This window comes from Molothrus ater, chromosome 1, assembly GCF_012460135.2.
Source record: "Molothrus ater isolate BHLD 08-10-18 breed brown headed cowbird chromosome 1, BPBGC_Mater_1.1, whole genome shotgun sequence".
NCBI classification, from domain to species: domain Eukaryota; kingdom Metazoa; phylum Chordata; class Aves; order Passeriformes; family Icteridae; genus Molothrus; species Molothrus ater.
The window spans coordinates 19,410,115-19,426,199 of NC_050478.2; the positions used below are offsets into that span (position 1 = coordinate 19,410,115).

Below are 16,085 nucleotides of genomic sequence, written 5' to 3' on the forward strand. Positions count from 1 at the left end.
TAGAACAGCCTTAGGAAATCTGAGTCACAAGTTGCAGAGCAGAGGGAAGAAAGCTGGGGTGTGTATTGCTTCCCACTGGTTACAGGGCAGCAGCTGTGGGTGCATTCAGCACATGTGAGCTTTGGGACTCTGCATTCTGTAGGTAATGGGAAAAAATATCCTGACTATTCATTGCTGTAATGCACTGGTAAGAGTTGGGAGTGCTGAAGAGCTCATCTGCTATGCCCCAATGCTGTCAGCTCTGGTGGACTGCTGCACCTTGGTGAACACTTGAGTAAGGGGACAGAGGCTTTATGACAAGAAAGGGAAATGCCACAGCAGTTGGGTGGAGTGGATTAAACAGTTGCAGTGCAGCCAAATGCGGCATCTCAGCTCCTGATCCATCAGCTTGCAAAAGGACCTGTAGGAGGGATAGATTTTCAGGCTTCTGGTTAAAATGAAAATAGTGAGGGAGTGGAAATATCCGATTCCTTCATTGTTGAGAATTTAATTTCTTGACAAATGAAAAACTAGGAAAATATAGATAGATAGAACTTTGTATCCCACCTAGAAAATACTGTTTCTAGGCTTAAAAAGTATTGTGTAAACATAGTAAGCAATTACAAATATTGGTAGAAAAATGAAGTGGAGGACTTGGGGTAATTTTAATGGCTTATTTTGGTTTATTTTAATGTATTGTTCCTCATCACAGGTAAGGCTACATCTATATGTTGTAATCCTGTGCCCTGATACATACTCTCCCTTCTGAATTAGTTAATTTCTCAGGATAATGAGTTGTGTGGGAAAGAGTTTATTAACTCAGGTTACGTGGCTTCTGGTATCTAGATTAGATTGGTTATTGTTATAGTTGAGTACCATACAGACATCTGAAATGCTCTGCCATCAAAATCCAGTTAGGCTAGACAATGTCTGAGAGTGTGAATTTACAAAAAATGTCTGTTTCGGTATCTATTAGACATTGAAAATTCATTAGGTTTTCTGGGATTCAGAAATCAGAATTCTAACATCTCATTTGTATTTGTCCTTAAAAATATCATTGCCGCTCTCTGCTTTACCAAAACATTGAATAAAATAAGTTTTATTGAATGAAAATCCTAGCTTAGAGCCATGAGGTATTTGCAGGTTCTGAAGTGCTGATGATGAGTGCAGTGTTAATGATCTGACAAATACAAACTCGTGGGTAAGTTTTTTCTCTAAATAGAGTAATCTCTTGAATTCTCTAGTTAATGTGAATTGGTATTTCATGTACAGGGAGGTTAAAACTGGCAGGCTGAGATTCCTTGCATTTTTCTGTTTTTGATTGTGGTGCTGATAGCCTAACTATGAACTTCCTTATCCAAGGCTGCTAGGAACTTCCAGTCTGAGTATTTCTAGAAAAGAGAAGTGATTGATTCTCAGCACTTAAAAATGCCTTGTGTGCTTTTTGAAAAGACGCCACCATCTGTGTTGTGTTGAATTAATTGTAGTTATTTTGGTGATGTCTGTGTGTGTCCAGTAAGAACAGAAAATAACATTTTAATTTCAGGGATGTCTGTGGGTTGATTTTTAACTGACTGGAAACAGGATAGCTAAAGTACTACCTTTACCTCTAGTTTTTTTTAGGTTTTCAGTCCAGAATTGAAAGGAGTATATTCATGTATGTATAATATGCATGCATCTCAGTGTAATGCTTGCTGTGCAGATTTTCAGCTGAAAAAACTTGGTCCTTAGTTTGCAGCCTATGTTCAAGCACCCCATGAGGAACTGTGCATTAAATAAGTTTGCCTTTATGAGGTTTCTGGTATCTTTACCAGGGCAAATATGGGTTCTGCTGTTCTGTGACGTGGTAGACTAGTCCTTTCAGCCCAGCAGTACATATAGATATTGAGTATATCAGAAGGCTTTTAGGGGTTATGCCCAAGAATTCCAGAGGTATTGTTTGTTCAGGGACGCAGCTGATCATCACTGCTAACTTGTTATGTGTATCAGGGCCAAAATGAGATGAAGGCTTTTAACTTTCTGGGCTAACAATTCCCAAATGCATTTCTTAAAAGACTGATAAAGGGACAGGGAGATGGTGGGGCTCTGGCCAGATGTGGACTCAGCTATGTGTGATCAAAGTGGGAAATCTGCCCAGCTGAGCACCTGAGCTATTCCCATTCTGGGCCAACTCACATTCAGGGGGATTTGGGCTCATTTACACTCCGTGTTTCTTCCTCTTCTGCCTCCTCAGCAGATATATGTTTACATCAAGTACTTGAGTGATGTTCTGTGACAAGAAATAGTACACTGACACATGGAATGATGGCTTTAAGTGCTGGGAGACCAAAATGTCTCCTTTCATAGCATAAGCAAAGGTTGTGTATTGCAGGTACAGGGCTTCTGTAAACAGTATAGACTAAATTTGAACTAAGATGTGAAAGGTCCTTGCAGGAGTGTGGAAGTAGAAATGTGGAGCTAAGCAGCATTTTCTTACAAAATTTGAATCAGTTCCTGTTGGGTGCATCCCTGAAGAACCCATTTGTACATACTTTAAGGTATGTGTAAAGCAATAAGAAATTCTAATTTTGCCATGCCCTGTGTGCATATAAGTATTGTGGATGCACAGCTTAGCACTCCATTACAGTGTTTTCTTAAAATTCTGTGCAATTGGATTTTGCCTAATCTGTGCTGTTTCATGCCAGAGCAAAAGATTATGGATCATTACATTATATATAGCGGAAAATTATTCAGAAGTGTCAGTTTGAAGGTTTTGGTAACATTGCAAATTTTGTAGGTGAAAAGTAATCTTTACTACAACATAGTTCATAATTGTTTTGGGGATGTAAAAGCTCAGCATTTTAACTAGGTCTTTATTCAGATTAGATTTAGTGTTTTTATAGTAATTTTAGAAATACTGGAAATGTACATGCACATTTGCAATGCCAAACATTCCTGCAGATTCTAGATTATTTATTGCTTCCTATAGAAGTAGCTAAATCTTCTTTCTCATGCCTGGCCACTTCAACAAGGCCAGGTTGGACGGGGCCCTGAGCAGTCTGATGTAGTGGGTGGCACCTTTGCCCATGGCAGCGGGGTTGGAACTGGATTATCTTTAAAGTCCCTTCCCCCCCAAGCCTTTCTATAATTCTTCATGACTTGCAGGCTGCTCAGTGAATCACAGTGCACTTCTAAACTATGCCACTCTTAAATGGTCCTAACAAATTCTTCCCTGAATTATATCTGGATGAATTAAATTTGCAGGCCTGCGTTATTGCACAGCAAACGTTTTCTGATGGTATTCAGTGTTTTGAGGAGAACAAAAAAAAGTGGGACAGGTTTCTGTGTCATATAGTATCTTGCTGCATTGGTTATGTGAAAAGTTGAATTTTAAATAACTTGTATATGGTTAGTTGTGATTTTTTCCCTTACTTCCTTTGAGCATAGTGCTATGTTTTTCTTTAATATAAGTTGATGAGTTATAGAAGCTGTCTCATGCTTGTATTTTGGAAGTTACATGGTGCACAGGGTATTTGAATGCTTGGTTCTGCCTGACCTTGATCATGCAAAAATGAGAGAAAATGAATTGTATCAAAGCTGCTACAGGTAGGATAAAAAAGAATGGAATGGAATAGAATAGTTCTGTTGGCAGGGACTTGCAGTGATGGCGTAGTCCAACTGCCCAATCACTTCACGGCTGACCAAAAGCTGTCTTGCAGATTTTGATTATTCAGAAGCTATTGCAGGAAAACCAGAATTAATATATAAGTTTTTCTGTCCAGCTGCTGAAAACCCACCAGATAAAGTGCTAAAAGCATGTTAAAAAGCCAAACACTTCCCTTTTGCCCCGAAACATGAACAGCTCTATTGTACTTGACCATATTTTCTTTCCAGTGCAAAAAATAGCAAAAGATTTCCCTATGTTCACAAGCTTTGCAGCAACTAATAGTTTTCTGTATGCTCTTAAATATTTTTCAATGTCTCCACTTAAAAAAAAATAGGTAATTGTAGTAAGAAAAAGGAAATTAACTGCACTGAAAGCATTTAGTATTGGCAATACTATCACAAAAATCCCAAAGTGAAGCTTTAGTGCTGCATTTCTGTCTGATGCTTTTGTAGGTACTCTGTCTCCTTACTGTGTGGTCCTTAAAATCATGCATGAGTCTGTTGTTTAGAAATATATTTGCTGTAGCCATAATCTTTAAAAAAGACCTGTTACTGTGAATACTCATAAGACTAAACCATTTGTTTCCACCAGGATGAAGCATCCTGGACTCCAAAAGCAGTCAGCATATATCCCAGGTAATTCTTACGTATGCAAACTAGACTTCTAGATTTTAATTGGAACTTTAGCAATGCTGAAAGTTCAAACCTGAAATTTAGGAACTTATATTTGAGAGTGGAATGGAAAGTCTTGAAGCTTTCTGTACTATTCATGTATAAAGAGTTCTCTCTCTCGCTTTAGGCTGAAAGCAGTTCCTGCCTTTGTTCTTAATTTTTCAAATTTTTAGACCTCAACTAAATCAAATGCTGTATTTTTTCTCATCTTTGAAATGTTTATTTTTCTAAGGAAATGTGTGTTTTAAAATAAAAACAAAACTCTGGACATTGTGTGTAGGCACATGTACTTAAAATTCTTTAAAGAGTTGTTTTTAGGGGCACACATTCCTTGTATCTTTGCCTGATTGCAAAGCCATGTAGTGGTGAATGACTTTGCTTGATGAACTTCAAAATCATGACCTCTACAAAATGAGAAATATACAAGCTTCAGTTTAAAAAGTAAAATGATACTAAAATGCTGGTTTCTCCAACTGGTCTTGTAATACCTTCTTGCTTGTCTTACAGAAGTAAACACTGACACTGCACCCATGAACATCAGGATATCTTTCGGTTTCATTCAAGCTGGAGTCAGTGACTTCATACTGAAAAAGGTTGGTTTTTAGACTACAGAACTGTTACAGTTTGTAACAGTGAAGGAAAATACATGTTTGTGTGAATACATAGCTGTGTATACTTCTAATACAGACTTGTCTGTATCTATGTATGCACAGGTTTAACCTGCAGCTGACATGATTATGGAAAGCATTTAACACTTCTGTAAGCTTTGTGGCAAAGAAGTAATTCTGAAAAAATATACTGGCAGTTACATGTACTGGAAGATGAGAATAGTGTGCTAAACAAGAAGCCTTATTATTGGGACAGTAAAATAAAGTTTTGTCTTAACTGATTTTAGAGTCACTGATGCCTTGAATCTTACAATTGGGCATTTTTCTCATAAAGTTAAGAGTCAATGTTCCCCTTTTAATCCTGTTAATTTTACTGAATTACTTATGTTACAAATTACCTGCATCACAGTATTTTAATGGTGTTTGTAGTAATTTTAAAAATAGTTGCTGGGGATAGGTCATTTAATTATATTTTATCAGTAAGAAAGCATTAGCTCTGCTGTGAGTGATAGCCAGCAAGGCCATCTGCAATGCCTTTCAGTTCACTCACTCTGAATTGTTCAGATAAAGACTGTCAAGTGCTGCCTAAATAAGGAAGGAGCCGTGGCAGGGTTAAGTGCAGTGGAGGACACAAATGGAGCATTGATTCCAGGCATGCTGGAGGGTCTGAGCTGTTTCCTGCAGCACTGAACCTTTTAAGAGTTTTCATTGTTTCCCACAAAGTATTAAAATGCGAGTGTCTGCCATTCAGGATCTCAGGGAGGATGAAAATGAGGATTGGGAAGAAGAAGAAAAGGTGAGTTAAACCCAATATTTTTGCAAAGTACTTATTTCCTTCTATTTTTCCTCTTTAGGACAATAAACCTGTAATGATTACCTTTCTCTTTCAGATCTTCCTCAAGCCTGTTATTGAGGACAGAAATATGGAACTGGCCCGAAAATGCAGTGAATTAATAAGTGATGTAAGTGATGGTGACTATTTGCACTCTCATATTTGCATTTCTTCTTTCAAATGCATTTATATTTATGATAGATATTTTCTCAAATATGTACAGTGTAGTGTGTGCCCATCCAAGGCTCAAATAATAAAAGCCCGTAAAATAATAAAAAAGCACAGATTATTCTAGTACTGTAAATTATCAAAAGAATGAGCTTTTCAGAGCACTTGGATGGTATGAAGCACAGGCCCTAGAAAGGAGTGTTTCAAAATGTGGGTCTCAGGGAGAGGGTGTCTGCCAGGAGAACACCTTGGCTGCTTTCATCAGGAAAATGTGGTATTTTTTCTGGTTGTAGCCTAATTTTATGCAGTTTAATTGGTTTGAACAAAACTAGGTTCCACTATACATAGCTGTAAGGAGGGAAGTTAAAAATAAAAGATAAATTTTTAATGTTATCTTTTGTTTGTGCTGATAGATGTCCAAAACTGCTCTGCATATTGTTATTGACTATGCTTATAGGACAAATCCACTCAAATGCTAGAATATATTTTAAAAATATTTAGCTTACTAATTTTTGATTTAGTTGCTATAGATTTTTAAAACTGTAGATCTGTTATATAAACATCATAAACCAGGTCCCAGACATTTTAAATTGGAGTAGATCTGATTGCTTCAATGGAAGAGGATCAGATTTACCTTGATGGAAATTTCTTTTTGTTTCTGAGAGTGTGTCAAAAAAAGTAACTTTGTCCCTTCATGGGTGCATGGGTGTAAAGAATGACGTTTCTCCTGTGAGAAAGCTGTGGCAGGAGAGGAGACCTTTCTGAGGAGATAGTGACTTACCTCAATAAATGTTCTAAAGAAACCGAAAAATGGTGTCTGGCTCATGCTGTAATACTATATTTAGGTGTTAATTTAATGGGAATAGAACATACAGAATCTACATTTTAGGTATAAATTTTTAGGGGTTGTGTATCAGAAAAGAGTAGTTAACGCAGGAGACCAGTATCTGGGATGTGAAAAATCTTACAGTGCTGACTTGAGAGTGTGACTTGACAAGGTCAAAGTTTCCTCTTTCCTCTTGTCCATACACCACCTACTTCAGTTTTCACAGAAAGAGTGCTGAAAACTGGATAGATCCTTAAGAGAAACTACCAAGATGAGCCCTTTGTAAACTCAATCTGCTTTAGGAAGCAGTAGAGATTTATTAATACTTTTACTGATATATACATGCTTTCTTTGGGAAAAAAGGGTATATGGTGCGTTAAGTGCCTGTCAACTCTTGTAAAGGCAAAAATGAAAATGGACCTGAAGCACTTATATGACCCAATATACATTTGCATCCATGCAGCTTCTTTCTAAACATGGTCACTGTTCTTAAAGAAAAACACTCCATGAAAAATGCTGAAGAAATCTATCTTTAACTGAAAAGGAATTATTACTTGGCTGTGTATCCATTAGGAGTAATGTTGGCTGTGGCTCTTAATTAATGGATATGGAGTGGCTGTATATTCTTGGATTTTCTGCAGGGACTTGAGAGCTAAGGCAAATAGCTAAGTCAAGCCAGGCTTCTCCTGCTTATAATGGTTCAGGGATGTGGGCTTTTGCTGAAAACTTGTGATGCATTTAGCCTGCAAGTGTGTTAGATTTTCCTTGAGATATGTCAGGCATAATGGCGAAGTGTTATTAATGCTTTCAAAGCAACAACAATATATAATGGTCCAGACCAATCTAATTTCAAAAAAAGAGGCTCTTTGTGTAAAAATAACATCCAGCTTTGGGGCTTTATTCAGCCTCTGATGAAATCAGTAAGTTTTTCTTCATTGGCTTGAATGGAATATGCATAGAACATGAATTTTGTTTCCCAGAATTTTTTGCTATAATGGAATTTCTTATGACCAGTGAAGTCCTTTGTACCTGGGTATAAATTCCTCACCCTGCAGATTTCATTGTGGAGACCAATAAATTGCAAGGAGTTTGCATTCTTACCTTCAATTTTTTGACTTGCTGACATTCAGAACTTTGAATATATTCCTTATCCTTTTTAGCATGAACCTTTCCGCATACTACTATTTGTGTGGATTTATGATCGGTGTACATTGGTACATTTAATTTGTGCAGTGGTTTTATGGCACTTTCTGTTTGGCCCGTTAGATGACCTTGGGGGAGCAGCCTGTGTCCTTGCAGGCCACAAGACTAGGTGATTGTCCTTTTCTGATGGTGGAGCTGTCAGCACATCTCCTCCATCAGAATGCAGAGCCAGGAGTGCACATGCCAGAGATACTGGGGCTGTATTATGCTCGCCCTGCATTCTTTGCAGGCTGACTTTAATTTGGCAATATGGTTTTGAAAAAGTGTTACCCTGGCAGTCTTTGGTGAATCTGTAATTGCCAGTCTTGAGCTGTACGTAGGGGAAGCTGTGAAGTGTTTATGTGCTCCCGTTCTTGAGAAAATCCCCAGTTTCATTTGAGGTTGGCAGATGTTTGTTCTGTGGCTGTGATACCCCCTGGATTGTTTCTCTCTACAGTCGTTCCATTTAATCTCCCTCTATTATGAAATTTTATTCCACAGATGTTTTCAAAACTGTCATGTGTGTTTGATTTATATGAATTGCCTTCCTCTCCAGGCCTTTTCTCTTCCACATTGAAATCGAGCTCGTCCATTTGCTTGTAGTGTATTTTCATATCTTTTTTGTTTTTATTATGTGTTGGGATGTTGTCAGTACTGTTATAAGCAGAGATGGGAACAATTATGGAAGGTAATTGACCAAACTATTATAATCCTTTTTGGTAGAATGGCAGACACTGCCTTCTGAAGATTCTGCTGAATTGGGGTAATGAGTGGTACCAGCGCTTCTTTTCCTCTAAAGCAAACAAATAGGACTGCTTGCTATTTATCTGTCCTTGCACAGAGTCCAACTTAGCTTTAGGATGTCTCTTTTATAAAGCAAAGTCCAAAAAGACCTAGAGCCAATAGTGGAAACAGTGTGCCAAAGTAGCAGGATTTTGACTGCCTAATTCTGGGTGCAGCTGTTCACCTGGACTCACCAATACTAGTCACAGCCTCTAACTCAAGAGGACCTTGAGTTTGAAATTGCTGGAGATTACTAAAATGCTATGTACTTTAAGAGCAATACTGTATGCCTATCTCTTTTACTCTAGGTTCCTATGGCCACAGAGAAAGGATTCTGTATTAGATGAATCTGTGGTCTGGCACAGTCCTTAGTCTTATAAGAGATTATAAGTTCAGAAATGTAGGTTTGGAAAGTGAATACTTAGTGGAAGGAAGTTTCCTTTTGTTCCAGCATAAAAGCTAGATAAGAAGGTTCAGACATTTTTGTTGTTTTTCTAAACAAAAATGGGTATTTTAGATATGACAGTTCTACAGTGGATCTTGGCAGGATGACTGTTGACATGGTTACACCATTGATGTTAAGATTATTAAAAATAGCTTTTGAGTATATTCATATTAAATTAGTTAGATGAACACGTGTCCCTGAATAAAAGGAATGGTGGCTGCTTGGATTACGCTGTTACCATTGGAGTCTTTCTTTTAGCCCACACTCTCCCTTCTGTGTTTTCCCCTGAAAAAGGGTGGTGGAACAGGCCGTGAGTGAGATGAATTTTCTTGGTGAACCAGGAAGCTTCGGCTTAAAAGTTGCATGCCCTTGTTTTATAAAGTTGATCTTCCCATTTAAAATCCATTAAGAAAAAAATGCAGCTTGAAACTTAATGTTTTGGTGGTTGTCTAGGAATTTTAATCCACTTTACTGGATAGTTGTGCTGCGGTCAGAGTTGGTTTTATGATGAGTCAGGGAGAAGAAAAGGATCTGGAGAGAACTATGAAAAATTGAGCCTTTAGTGAGCTATTGAACTTCAGAAGTATATTGAAGGAGCAGTGGCTCCAGGCCATCATTTGCAAATTCTTCCTATTTGTTTTTTTCAGAAGGCTTACCCGATCTGCTCAACGTAAACAGTGTATTTTGTGGTGAGGGGTAAGCCACTTGCAGGCAAAATTTCCTATTCAATATTTAAGACATCTGGATTTTTAATTACTGACTTTGAAGAGGAATATTAGCTTCTCTGCCTGTTCATTCCATTCATTGGTTATGTTCGATCATAGGCAAGCTCTTGAACATCTTCCTTGCATCATTTACACTAAATATGTTTTATAACTGCAGGTGTCATGACTTCATTATACTTGTCCTGTTTCATCTTCCATCTTTCGGATTCCAAGCAATGTGGACAATACTGTAGCAGAATGGAGTTTGTTGGATCAGAATTTGACCAAACATTTTGTTATATGTTCTCTCTAAATTGTGTATTTGAGTCTGTATGCATTTTGTGGCTTCTATGGGTTACTATAACAAATGTGAATAATAAAGGATTAAGGAGGTGGCATTAGTCATTTACTGCTTTCAGTTCTTTTGAAAGCATGACTTCTATAGCAGAACAGCTTTGTTTCTTCTAGTCATGTTCTGTCATTCCCCCCAATTAAGAGATACCTAGGAAGCTTTTGTGTTTGATTCTTGAATGTAATTATTGCTCTGCAATTAAAATGGATATAATTACAGTCAGCTTTCAGATGTCTGTGGATGATTTATCTAAGTTGTGAGCAGCAAGACTCTGTCTCTTCTGCCAGAATCACAGCTTTACAGGAATTTCTACTGGGAATGCCATCAGATTCACCCAGTAGACAGTCAACTCTGTAAACTTCCAGTGCATGTGTGCTGTTTGGGCAGTAAGTGCCTGCTCATACTTATCATAAAAATGTCTTTTTTTGTGTGTTGCTCTGTGATTACTTGTGTGTATGTCACACACAGGTTGCATGAACATTGGCTTTGTGGGTAAAGTCATGACACAGTAATGTTACCCATTGTTCACCAAAAGGTTTTCTTTGAGAATAGATTGTAATCCACAAAAGCAGACGATGTGATTTGGAAGTGATGAGCAGATTATTTCAGTAGTTCAAATCTGAATGAGCTCAATATCAAGCAAAATTGTTTCTTGTGTGAGGATAAAGTAGTCATGAATTTGAGATAAATTTGGCATTATCTAATCCATTTTTCAGTAAACACAAACTTTGCTTTAGACAGCACAGGAGCTGAATCTGTAAGCTGCCATCCTTCTCATAAGTTTTCCAAGTCCCTGTAGAGGAGCATACACTAGAACTTGTGATATCCATTAAGGATTCAGAGAAAGAGGATATTAAGGCTGCATATTTCTGTAATGCTCAGATGCAGATCATATTGCTTCTGTCAGTGCTTGTCAGCAAGTCTAGAGTGCATAAATTCGAGCTGCTGTTAGGCAGAATGTGAAAATGAGGTTAGAGAAATGGTAGCAGATAATAACCATGAAAGCTTAGTACTAAATAATTCAATTTGCATTGATCTAAACAATTCTCTGTACAAAGAAAGAAATGTCACTGAAAACATCTAAGGCTATCCATGTAAAGCGTCGTCGTTAAAACTTACTTAGTCCATCTCATCATAATTCACCATCTTTCTTCATGCAGTTTGTATATAATGAGTGTTCCTACATGTTAACCATGTCCATAGATTTTATCCTTCTTGCAGTCTCACTAATACAAACAATAACTCTGACTTTAGCAATGCTTATGTGATTATTATACCTGCCCATACTGTTTGCCCCATTGTAGAAAAAGATTGGCTGCTTAAAAAAAAGTTCGGGTTTTTTCTTTTTTTTTTTTCTTTTTTTTTTTTTTGTTACCAAATCTGTCATAGTATTCTGGTGGCTTTTTTTCATGGTTTCCTATGTGCATACACATTTTAAAAAATGCCTCAATTTAAAATTTGTTTGGTCTTAGAGAAATTCTGTAATTACTTGAATGTTATGAGTGTTGGGTGCTTTGTAGGCAATAGTTTAGCAGCGGCCTCCTGAATTTATTCATGTGAGTCTTGGATTCATAAAGGGGCATTTGATGATGTTATACAGAATCTGTGCTTGCTACGTCTGTGTTAGAAGTTAAACAATTTTTATCTTTGAGATCAAGGATCAAGGAGATCAATTATTCGATTCTTCTTTCTTTAGAGACACTAAAACATCTACAACTGTCATGAAAATGTGCTCTAGATGTAGAGAAAAGTCCTGTCTTTTTCATCTATATTATTAAAGAGTTCTGTGACTTTTACATAGCCCTGGTAATGTGCGTGAGAACTCGTAGCTTCCCTTTATGGTTTAATTTGAACCAGCTGGAGGTATTTGCAAGCTGCCCAGCACAGAATCCGTGAATAAAATAAAATAGAAATACTACTAATAATAAAAAAATTAAAATAACCAATGTTTGCTTTTCTGTGTGTGTGTTTTTAAGAGCAATTAAACTTCTTTTTTTTTCTCTTTGTAGGTACACTATAAAGAAGAGTTTAAAAAATCTAAAGGGAAGTGCATATTTGTACCTGACACCCCGCAGCTAAAACATGTGAAAAGCCTTGGTGCTTTTATTTCTGAGGTAAGATCTAAAAGACTGAAAAATTTTCTTGGCTTCTTATCCTTCCTAAAAACTCTTTCAGTTGAGTACTGTGATTTTTAGCAGGGGAAGGATGGCTTATTTCAAATAATAATTCTGTTTAAAGCTGAAGTGAATTCAAAGGCTGTAATTAGTGTATACTGCAATGTGAATAATAATAATAATTTGGAATTACATGACATTTTTATTTTGGGATTTGAAGATACTTTATTAATGGTTCTGAGCAAGTCCTAGCTATCCCATTTTATGTGTGGATAAACTGAGGAATAGGAAAAGAATGTTACATTTTCTGCAGTGATGAGGTTTGCAAATTACACCTGTGCAAAATTTCCCTGCTGTGGAGATTTCACAGCCTGATATCAGACAGGAGACAAGGAAAATGTTTCCATGTTATCATCCCTGTCCTCCTTCAGCAAGAGGGCTGGGGCAGACATCAGGTCAGTGCCATCTGTGGGTTGCCTGAGCACTTGCATATCTGTCTGTCTGTCTGTCTATCTATCTATCTATCTATCTATCTGTCTATCTATCTATCTCTCTATCTATCTCTGCATACCTGTGACATGTGCACACATACGCAGCCTGAAAGAAAGAAAAGAAAGATCAATAGCTTCCAAAGTGTCAGAGCAGCATTTACTGCCAGCTCTTCATGTCCCGGGTATGAGGTGCTGTAGGATTGCATCTCTGGTTATTTTCCACAGGTAAGAACAGCAGCAGAAGTTTCACCTGAGAGACAGCAGCTTTATTTAGGAATCGCTGGTTCTGAGTAATTTTTCTGTCCCTATGGCCCTTCAAAAAATTAAAATTTTGGTCCCTCATTTTTTGTGCCACTTTTATGATTACAATAAAAAAGTCCAAGTATCACTGTCTGAGGTTACATAAATTCAAAATCCTCTTTCTGATATACATCAGTTTGCTATGTGGCTTTTAGTATGAATACTTCAATTAAATACTGTTCTTGTATTTATCTTCCTGTTGTCTGAGAAGGAGTGGCATGTCCCAAGGGAAGTAAATCTGATGTAATTGCACTTTATAAGAGACAGACTATTGTAGTCTACAGAAATACAGTATATAGAGAGTATTTATCTAATCTGTCTGATTCCAGCGAATCTGCTGCTAATTATTAATCAAAGATTTAGAGATATAAAAATATTCTAAAATTTTAAACCCTGTAGGTTTGATATTACCACACTTTTGAGCATGCTGCGTGTTTATTGCAGCATTACCTGAAGCCAATGAGGTGATGGATGGTTTATCTTGTAAATTACTGACCTCTAGTGTCCCATCACCTGTATTTGCAAATCTTGGACACTGACATTTTAACAGCAGTGAAAAAGAGCCCTCTGTTTTGGGGAACAGCAACAAATAATACAGCAAATTATTGATATGTATGCATATAATGCATTTGGGGAATTAGCCTTTAGTGAAGGACTGTATATTTCACAGTAAATAAGTGACATTAGTGTAATTGAAAATATTTTTCGTAGTTATGATTACTTTCACAGCAGTGTTGCCATTACTGTTTTGTGAACTTGGAAGACTTAGAACTGAAGCAAAAGCCTCACACATTTTTAGCTATTGTTCTGGTACCTCTTGTAAAACCCCTTTGTGAGGAACTGCCAATACTGAATACTGGAGGAAACACAAGATAAATAAAATGTAATTTAAAAATGAGACTGTAATATGAACAGATGAAACAGAAATGATGACAGGCAAACTTCAGTATTCCTCCCCTTTCTAGCTACATTTAGTTGCTGCTACTTATTAGTTGGTAAAATATTTATGGTTCGCCTCCCATTTGCTCCCATTGTTCAGGACTCTGTAAAAGAGAAAGAAGAAAAGTAATTTTTGGATTTGAAAATGATCTGAGAAAGGATAGAAGAAACTGCCTTGCTTATTTTATTTTGTATTTCCATTAAAATTATTGAATTTGATCAGGAGATATTTTGCATTGCTTTGTGAATTAGGCACATCCCTATAAAGTATTATTAAAGATGTTTTTGCTAGAAAGTTAGTGACAGTTAATGAAATTTTTCCATTTCTGTTCTCTGCAATTTTACTTACTAGAAAAAAATAAGTAGTATGTTTACTGTATCTTCATTTTTGCATTTTATGTCGCCTTTTTCTGCCCTCTAGGTGAAATATAAAGGAGCTGCTAAGAAAGACCTTTCCAACCCTCTCTATCAGCAGATGCCAGCCACAATTGACAGTGTATTTGCGAAAGAATTAATGCACCTTCAGAGCAAGGTACAGTTTTAGAATTGCAAAAATGATTTTTTGATTAACTGTGTGTCAGAATAAGTACACTTTAAACAAAATACTTGAAAGGACACTTGATTGTCTGCTTGATTTATTTGGGTGAGCTTATCATCCAGAGTTTATCACCATAACTTCTTAAATTCAAAAACTGCACATTTTTAAAATGTTGACAATTTTACTTGCGTTTATTAAATATGCTTTTAAAAGTTGGTAGTGCATTCATTGATCCAGTGAAATCAGTGAATACAATAAGGAATTATTGAAATTAGTGACATTGCATGGTCCTTATAGAATGGGTGACTCTTATATAACTTTTCCCTGTTGGGTGTTGTATTAACATATATTAAATGTAATATAAAATATTTGATGCTGAAGGCAAGAGAAAAGAAAACTGCTTTAATGACTTCTAAAGGCACTTAGTGGTAGCAGCAAATGTATTTCTGATGATCTGCATACTACTACTTACAACAAGTTTTATACAATTAAAATATGAAATCAAGTATATTGAATATGGTATAAAGCTTGTGAACAACCAGCAAAATAGTAAATTCTGGTTCAGTTGCCTTCAAGGACATAAAAATATAATACCCTAAGAGTAGGCAGGTGACCCTTCACTTCCACTGACCTCAGTGGAATTATGAATGTTAAGCATGTGTAATATGAACGAGACTCCAGATTTTCATTGTTACTCATGAGAATTACATCGAATAGATGGTCATGGCTTTCTGTCCACCAAGCATTTCCATGGTTTTCTTGTTTTTGCTTTCTCCTCTCTTAAAGATTTCAACTACATATGGTTTAAAACAGCCAGTGCATGAAGGGAACACCCTTCTAAATCCATAATATTGATTGTATCTCAATATGCATTCTTGTAATGCAGTGACACTTTTTCAGACAAAGGAAAATATTAATAAAAAAAGAATGGACTAAAATTTCAGGACAGCTTGTGGAAAAATGTTTTGACATAAAACATTATGTTAATCAAGGCTATATTAAGCAAATACAATAACACATATTTTAGTTTTCAGAATTTGAAAAGGAACATATATACACAAGTTAAAGCACCACAGTAGCTGAAATGACATTAATGTGACATTTCATTGTAAAGTGAGTGATTAGAGGAATTATAGTAAAAAAAAAAAGGGAATTAAACTTGTATAACATTTTTAAGACATTAGCTTGACTTATAAAACGTTAGTTAACTATTTTGCCACAGATTTACTCCCAAATTCATTCAAATTATTACATTCTACATTTGTTTACCCAAATGAGATTAATTAACATTGGTGATGTGGCAGAAAAGATAAATAACTGAAACTAAAAATGAATCCATTGATTCACAAAAAAACCCTTTTAAGGAAAAGACTGACATTTTTATTTGGTAGTTTTTGAAGGCTTTCTTCAATCATCCAGCAGTTCTAGAGAAAAAAAATATGCATATAGGTTGAGTTATATTTAAGCAGAATTTTTTCCCACAAAATTCATACTATCCCCTTAGGAG

General features: G+C 36.4%; 1 protein-coding gene across 3 annotated transcripts in view; it reads left to right on the top strand.

The window, feature by feature from the left end:
* NEBL (nebulette) overlaps positions 1 to 16,085 on the top strand; it is a 244,546-nt gene that overhangs the window by 147,853 nt on the left and 80,608 nt on the right. The window contains exons 6-11 of one of the 3 annotated variants that reach the window (XM_054517178.1): positions 4,217 to 4,260; positions 4,804 to 4,889; positions 5,656 to 5,700; positions 5,795 to 5,866; positions 12,206 to 12,310; positions 14,462 to 14,572. The exons of the other annotated variants lie outside the window; for them this stretch is intronic. Of the exons in view, the coding sequence (XP_054373153.1) occupies positions 4,217 to 4,260; positions 4,804 to 4,889; positions 5,656 to 5,700; positions 5,795 to 5,866; positions 12,206 to 12,310; positions 14,462 to 14,572 (463 nt within the window). The remainder of the gene's footprint in view (positions 1 to 4,216; positions 4,261 to 4,803; positions 4,890 to 5,655; positions 5,701 to 5,794; positions 5,867 to 12,205; positions 12,311 to 14,461; positions 14,573 to 16,085) is intronic. 3 annotated transcript variants of the gene reach the window in all.